This window comes from Plodia interpunctella, chromosome 11 (genome assembly GCF_027563975.2).
Source record: "Plodia interpunctella isolate USDA-ARS_2022_Savannah chromosome 11, ilPloInte3.2, whole genome shotgun sequence".
Taxonomy (NCBI): Eukaryota; Metazoa; Arthropoda; class Insecta; order Lepidoptera; family Pyralidae; genus Plodia; species Plodia interpunctella.
The window spans coordinates 458,161-466,746 of record NC_071304.1 but is presented as its reverse complement, the minus strand read 5'-3'; the positions used below and the strand labels follow the sequence as shown (position 1 = coordinate 466,746).

At 33.4% G+C, this 8,586-nt stretch overlaps 1 protein-coding gene across 2 annotated transcripts; it reads right to left on the bottom strand.

Moving 5' to 3' along the window:
- Positions 1-421: 421 nt before the first annotated feature.
- LOC128673839 (ecdysone oxidase-like) lies at positions 422-5,947 on the bottom strand. Of its 2 annotated transcripts, none has more exons than XM_053751971.1 (5): positions 5,692-5,947; positions 5,128-5,300; positions 3,782-3,899; positions 3,311-3,444; positions 422-2,800 (listed from the first exon to the last, which is right to left on the bottom strand). In XM_053751971.1, the coding sequence occupies exons 3-5, from the start codon at positions 3,891-3,893 to the stop codon at positions 1,310-1,312; spliced, it is 1,737 nt and encodes a 578-aa protein (XP_053607946.1). In that variant the 5' UTR covers positions 3,894-3,899; positions 5,128-5,300; positions 5,692-5,947; the 3' UTR covers positions 422-1,309. The 2 variants fall into 2 exon arrangements, with proteins under 2 accessions (XP_053607946.1, XP_053607947.1); XM_053751972.1 differs by having other exon boundaries at positions 5,169-5,300.
- Between the last annotated feature and the right edge of the window lie 2,639 nt (positions 5,948-8,586).

Here is an 8,586-nt window from a genome sequence, read left to right as displayed (position 1 = left end):
ACAAAGTTATGACTGTTTTCTTTAAAAAAAAAACGTAAAGGCATTTGTTAATTTCGTTCTTCAATCTCTATCACTCATCTGAGCGTTATCCCAGTTCCTTCCGGCCATTAGGCAGCGGAGCCCAGAGTCCGCTTTCCTATTTTTTCGTCTCCACTTCGTACGGACGAACGTCGGCATCTCTAAGACCTTGATTAGTTCGACAAAGTGTATGGTGGTGCAATATGGTCCAAATCACATGCCGTGAAGGATATTAAAGGCAAAGACAAAGATTATTTATTTGCAAAAACATTAAATTACATTTTTTTACAATGTGGTGTTAAAAGAAAAACTTAATCCTACATGTTTCACCGTCCACGGGTATGCAAATTTAAATCGAGAGCCTGCTATCATCCCAAAAAACAAAATCAAATAAATAAAAGTATTTCAATTAACTAAAGTTTTATTTAAATCTATCATAAAAAAAACAGTTCAAATTATAATAACATTTATCAATTAGCAAGGACCTGATGTGCTTTTTAATTAAATTTAAATTCTGATCTTTAATTTATTGTGGTTGGTAAAAAGGGTATTATACAAATTTATATTAATAAAACTAGCCGCTCAGACTGGCTTCGCACGGGTGCAATTTTATACATTTTATTCATGTTTAGATCTTTAACATACAGAGATACAGACAGACAGCGGGAAGCTACTTTGTATTATACTATGTAATAATAACAAAATAACCGACATGGAGCAGCATTTTAATTTAAACATGGCTTCCGCAATAGACTTCAAAAATAAAGTAGGTTACATTCTCATACGTTTTTTAAACAGTTACCTATTTTATTTTTGTAAATACTTAGTATGTAGCACCAGACTACACTACATAAACGAAGTCTTTACGTAAAGATAAGCATTTTAGTTGTATTAGTAATATTGGCTTGAAAACTGTTTAAAATTGTGTTTATGTTGAATTGTTTGGCTTAAGGGCGGGTGTTGTATTAGTTATAATCCACACAATTAAAAAAAATCCTCTTACAACACTGCCTAGTTCAGAATTGCGTTCTTTTACTTTTTCAATAAATCATTTCTAATATTTCTAAGGTTTCTTTTGCCCTAAACCCTTCACTAATTATCTATTATAAAGTATCTATTTTAAATTTATTTTGCAAAAATATTTGAATATACAAACTAACACGCTGACAACAAAACAGACTGACAGACTAAGAAAACAGTTGAAGTGCAAGTTAGCTTTGAGATTCCAACATTAGTTTTTTGTGGACAGCATGAAAATAATGATTAACTAGATTTTGAAATTAAAAGAAAATTAATAACAATGGAAGTCTTCTTTAATCATTTCCGCGCCCTTTTCTCCAATCATAATAGTTGGTGCATTTATATTCCCGCTAGTGATCGTAGGCATAATACTGGCGTCGACAACGCGGAGTTTATGAACGCCATACACCTTTAACCTGGAGTCCACCACAGACCCCATAGCAGAGGTCCCTGCGTAATGCCACAATGTTGTAACCATGCATTTAGCATAGCATGACCAGTACTCTCTACTTCCAAATGCCAACTCTTCACAACCAGTTGGAGTTAGCAGTTTAGCATTAACATGTTGGAAATATGTAGATTGTGTTATACGATCAACGTCTTTCATGTAATCGATAACGCTGTCTAAATCCTGTTCATAGGAATACGTATTAAAATCTATCAATGGATGGTCTTTAGGGTCTCGACTACGTAAAAGTATTCTTCCTCTAGATTTCAGATGATTCGGTGATGTGAGAACGGTATATACTTCTTTTCCAACGCTCTCTTTATAAATGTTATTGCATATGTCGTCATTGAATGATAAAGTGAAAGAACATAGGCCAAGAGCTACATCCGGGTCTGAAATAGTACTTATTGTTTGATAATCAGGATATGGTTGGGATTTATTCAGTGCAACAAATCCTATGAGTAGCGGTATAGGTTCAGAATGAGGGTTAATTGGTTTACGAGTGCTAGACCACTTTTCGGTTGGATATGTCATTATGATTGGAAAATGGTCTTGTAAATTTTCACCGACTGGTAGATCGACTCTCACAGGGATTCCCAATTCAACTAAATGCTCTTTGGGACCTATTCCAGACAAGATTAGAAGCTGAGGTGTATTTATTGTTCCAGCTGAAATAATAACTTCTTTTGTTGCTTTATACACTTTTTTCTCTTGTTTATCATTTAATGCTTCTACTCCCACGGCGTTATTATTATCATCAAAAATAATTTTAGTAACCAAAGTATTTTTGAGGACGAATAGATTACCGCGATCTTTAGCTGGACCAAGAAAAGAATATGCAGTACTTTGACGATATCCATCTGCGATCGTGAACATAGGCTCATTGTATCCAAGAGTATCTCTACCGTTAGTGTCGAAAACAATTTTATGGCCAATTTCATGATTTGCATGCAAATATTTATGTGTTAGGTTATTCCATTGTTTTGTTACTCCTAAACATCCATCAGTCCCGTGGTATATTCCTGTTTCAGAGCTCAAAATTAGATGATCTTGCAATCTTTCACTCTTCATGAAGTATCGTAGGATATTATTGTAGTTCCATGATTGATCGTTGGTTATGTCTGCCCATGTATTGAAATCATTTGGGTCCCCTCGAACATATAACATGAAATTAATACTGCTAGATCCACCCAGAGCCTTCCCTCGTATAACATCAAGAACTCCGCCTTTGTGACATTTTTGTGTCCAATCCGGAATGGAGGTGTAGTTCCAATCCCACTGAGACTGTTTAAGGTAACTCAAGTAAGCTGGAAGCTGGAACAGTAAAATAAGCAGATGATCCGATTTGCTGATATCTTCTGGCATTTGTTATCTGATTCACCTCATATATTCGGTGCAAAAAACGCAAAAAGGATTACCAAATTTCTGTGGAAAGTGGCTTATTGTACAAATTAGGCATGTGGGCCTAGAAGCCAAAAATCAGACCGCGCCCTGCCCATCAGTCTTGTAAATTAAATACGAATATGTACGTGTGAACCAAATGTTCCTATAACACCAACAGTATTGCTTCGTTGGATGGCAAGGGAAATTCTTTGGATTGACTTATTATTATCATCTAGTATTGTCATGAATACATAACAAATGTTTTGATCCCTTATGTCAAAATTGTTCTCATTAACTATTGTAACTGAGAACAGACTCAATTCCAGATATTTGTGAGGACCTTTGATTGGTTCCTTTGCTAACTCATCGTCTATTTATATGTTTATACGTAAGTATTAGTCTCCCTTTTAAAAAAATACCTAAAACTGAAATATTACGTACAACTGATTGTAAGGGTGGATCATCTCCAGCCTCTATAAGGAGTACAGTAACATCCTCGTGTTCTGTCAGTCTACTGGCCACCACGGAACCAGCTGAGCCTGCTCCGACAATTATGTAATGGAATGTAGCGCCGTCTGTGAATACAAACAGACTATTAAAAATAATCCTTACTGGTCTAACTTTATTGGTACAATTCACTGCTAAAAAGTATAAATAACAATATGATTTTTGGAATTTTCGAAACGCATTTGTTCTTTTCAAAATATGTCAAAATATTCTAATCGGATATTTTATTTTTATTCATCATCATAATCAAGCAGTTCAGACATAAATTAGGTACATACATCATGCATGCATTAGGTTCAACAGGTCGAAGCATTCTCGAAACTTCTACAATAGTAGAGGATCCTGGGCTTTAGGCGCCACAGCGGAGAATGCAGGCAGTACGCGAATACGACAAAAACTTCCTACCTTCAACTTTCGCATTTGGCGGGAACAAGTACGCGGTCATAGCCAACACTGTTAGAGCTTGGAATATCAGCTGAATTCCACGGATGTTCGCAACTGCAGCTGCTGCCTCCATTTTTATCTGTAAATAAAGAAAAAAGTCATAGTTTAGAAATGTATTTGGGTCTCTATATATAAGCATAAAAATTTAAGCCATAATGTAACACAGCTATGGCACAGTACTGTACTATGGCATAATGATTTTTAAGCATAACATACTTACGCATAATGGTTTACGCATAACAATTTGAGCCATAACTAACCCAACCTAAAAGTTAATTAAGCCACATTTACCCGTATGTCAAAAATCAATTATTATATTAAATAAATATTAATAAGGTACAAATAGAATAAAATATTGAAATTTACACAGAAGTGTGAAAAAATTATTAAACGGATGAGTGAAATTAATAAAGTGCAGGCTGGTTAGAATATTAAAAAAAAACGATACAGTCGTGTTATGTACAATAATTGATCGTAATAATTATTTAGATAGGTATTTATTACCTAAAATTTGAATTAATCCTCGTTCGATTGTCATAGATTATTCTGCAACGGTTACAACAGAATGCCAAGAGTGGCTGCTGGTAAATGTCAAAAACAATAGTTTATATGGAACATATACGATGCCAGTGACGTCACTATTTAATATACTTAATATACGTTAATATTACTTTAATGAGAACGTAAAAGTAGCAAATTCACGTAATTGATCAATTAAAATTACATTAAATATTCTTTTTTTTGGCTATACTTGAAAGAGTCAGCGAGCGTGGGAATTTTTATATCTACTTAGACATTCGTATGTACATACCTTCTTATTCATTAAACAATTAAAGCATATGATTTGTCTTGTTCTGTCAATTACAAATATTGAATGACAAAACACATTTTAGCTTAGAGAACGCTTTGAGTTTTTTATTGATAACAGGGTCGGATTAGGTACATGCCGCATTTCAATTCATGATTTTATTTCTCATAGGTATATTAAATATATGACAAATCGATATGTGGAACTAAAGAAGTATTTTTGTCTCATCGAAACTGAAGAATAAGTGTTTTGACTACGACAAAAGACAGCAATTAGTTTGTTTGAAGATACCATAAAGAAATCTTATCTCATGAAAATATATCTTCCAAACAACCGGTGATCAATAAAGATATAAGCATACATTATTACAACAGTCCAAAACCAAACACAGTAATCGTGCATAAAACTGTTAACAATAGCAATTTAGTAAAATTGTGATTGTTAAAAGTTATGCACAGTGAAGAAAATAAAATATTTTACTAGAATAATAAAATTGTACCTGAATTATGCAGTTTCAAGAGTAAAAAAAAAATATTTTACTGAAGTAGTTATCAGTGCAAATGCGCCGGTCAATTGTTTTCCGATTCGTCCGCGATTGACAGCTTGCGAAGACACTAAACACTTTCAATAATAGGTATTTGCATGCGTGCATTACTTTGCAGCTGCACTCATCTGTGAAAAAGTACATAACACATATAATTCTTAAAATTACATTCCACATTATACGGGATGCCGTAATGACACTGCAATTCACCTAGTTTAAAATGAACTATAATGAAAATTTCCAATTATAAGAATAGGGCATATTACGCATAGCTCAGCGCAGATGGCGCTACTGGTACAAATAGGGTTAACAAACATTACCAATGGAGGCAAAAAGCGACAATTTTCAATATTTTTGAAGATTTACGACTAAAATAACTTTTTTGCAATCGTGGTGCGAGTGTAAAAGAAAAAAAGAAGGATTTAGTGGATTATTGAATAGTAATAATAATCACAATACAAAGTATTAAATAAAAGACGAATTTGCTAAATGATTCAAGTCCATTGTAAAACACAATACCTTTATTACAATTTTTGAACACTATTGATATCACATTGCACTATTTGTGGAATTGGGATATGTATATTATTTTCGACCACCACTTCTTCAACAGAACCCACTTCCAACCAAAAACTATTCAAATCAAAAATATAAACATAAAAAATCGTCTATAGGATCAACTTCATATACAACGACACATATTTGATTTAGCTTCACGTTTAGCAGCTCTTTGTCGCCTTTGAGTACACTTTTAATAACTAAAGTTTATAAAGTGAACTAAAGTTATGTGAAACAAACGTGATAATTGTTAAATGTAATTATAATTACACTACTTCCATTGTATTTTATTACATTTCCGTGACATATTCATATTTATCTTTAATGAGACAATAAAAACATAGGTACTTATGTTTCATCACTAGTTTGATGTTGTACCTATACCAAAATAAAACAAAAGTTGGTTTAAACGCGCTTATTACCAATGAGATTTGGATTTATAGACACATTGTCAATGTCATAGTGTGCGAGTTAATTCTATTTAAGATTGAGAGAAATATTTGTATATCTACTACGACGCAGCAGTGCGGAAAATTTATCACGTGATCTTTTAAACCTATAAAAAGTTTTGTTGTTTGATTCCGTTTTTATATCATTGGGCAACTTATTATATACTCTCACAGACATATGGTAAGGCCCTGTGCTGTGCTGAATATAGAGGGTACCTGAATAAGGTTGTCTGGTCTGCGGGATGGATAACGATGAGGATCACTATTATTGTTGTGTAAAACTTGGTTTTTTTTTCTTCGAAAATGTAAATATTTTGCAATCTCAATATTTTAAGGTCAGTATGCGGCCTGTAACTTCGTCGCTGGTCGTTGTTAGTCAGTATCCTGAATACTGATACATTTTTTCACTCGCTCATCGTCGTCGTCTTCATACCTCACGGGCTAGACAGAGTCAGTCACGAATACCTAATACCACAAATTAGATAGGTAAGTACATAACGGTGGATGAGTGTCTGAAATAGTGATAAGGAATTTTGAGAACCCTATAAAATTTTTGCTAACCGTTCCTTCAATAGATTCGATTCTTACAAAATATTTTTAATATACGCACAGGTGATATAACTACGCATGGCCAATATATAGCAAAAACGATACCATGTCGAGTTCTAATTTCGAACAGCGCCATCTAGATTGAACACACTAAATTAAAATATTACATAACTATACGGTTAAGATTAAACAACGCATAATTAATATAGTAATAAACTCTATCGATTTTATTTAGATAGATAAACACACATTTTTCAGCTTGCATTAATTCAAGTATTCAATTTGCATATGAATTGATTATATTTTATTATGATAGCTGCACAAAGGAAGAAATTTCAGGTCTACGGTGGGCAAAATCCTTCGAAACGCGAGAAAATTATTCGCCATGGACACAACACACATTGCATGAGTCCTGTGAATATTTTGTGAAGCGGACGTAATTGAAGATAATGTTATCATTACACGTTACAAAATAAACAACACTCAACAAAAAAAATATGAAAAAATAATAGAAGCAACTAATAACTTCAACTGTCCTATCCGCTCTCTGTCACCATACATTTTTTAGTTAAAATTGAAGATTTTTAATTCATCGTGGAACGAATAAGATTGTTGCGTATTTTTGATAGTTTAGTATAGATAAGTTAAACTATTTGCATGTAAGCACACGTATTTTGTACAATAAATAGAGAATAAGAATAGAGAATGTGCGGAAGCGGTGGTGGTGTAATGATAATTTGCCAAGAAAGTTATTGTGTGTGTTTCATTCCACGTAATAACCACGACCCTCAGCCGTGAGGAATACGACTATGAAGATAGAAGAATAGAGAATAGTCCGGAGCACACTCAAATAATTTGCAAAAGTACTTACTTCGTTCGTTCGTAAATTCTTTATTGCACGAATAAAACACATACAGAGAAAGTAGTAAAATAAAGAGAGACTTATTAGTATTTCATAACATTAAAGATATCCATCATTTTTTGTACCTATGTGTAAAAATATCAAATTCAAATTCAAATTCAAATCAAATTCAAATCATTTATTCAGAAATTAGACCTTCACAGGCACTTTTTCTCGTCAATTTTTATATTTATAGTTATTTCTCACAAGCTACAAACTACTGGCATTTCGGAACGACCACTGCTGAGAAGAAATGCCGAAAGAAACTCATTTGAACAGTATTGGTCCCTATCATGCCAGATTGGCTTACCGTTATTGTTTCTTACAATGTTTTTTTTTCTAATAATATATAAAAGTACATAATCCATCCATCCATCGCTTGTAATAGGCTAGTTGACAATTTTGTTTTAAACTCTGCGGCACCGTGTCTCCGGCAAAAGTATCTCTCCTCCTATCCCCACACCAAAAATCACCTCAATCCAATGCTCTGTTTTGATGTGAAAGAATGATAAATGAACACACTTTATCATTTACAACACCGATATTATAAATATGGATAGCGGCATTGATTACTGTAACCATACTTGTATTATTTAGTTTACTAAAAAAAAATTGTGGTTTAAAACGTGAATTGTCTTATATTCAATTCAATTTCTCTCCGCGCCCCCGTGGTAAATGTTATTAAAAACAACCCGCTATTCTCAGTTCCATTACCGACACAATATAAATTACTTTGCGATACCATTTATTACCAGGCTTGGTGGATTACTGCCAGATTGGATTCATAAACAATTTAGGGATTTACTCGACCATCCGCCAAAAGAAAGGGTGTTATATATCCTTATCCTTACATATTATATAACAAAGTCCTCTGTCGGGCCTGTCTGTCTGTTTGCGATAAACTAAAAAAGTACTGCACGGATTTTCGATGCGATTTCTATTGTAGTCTGATTTCTA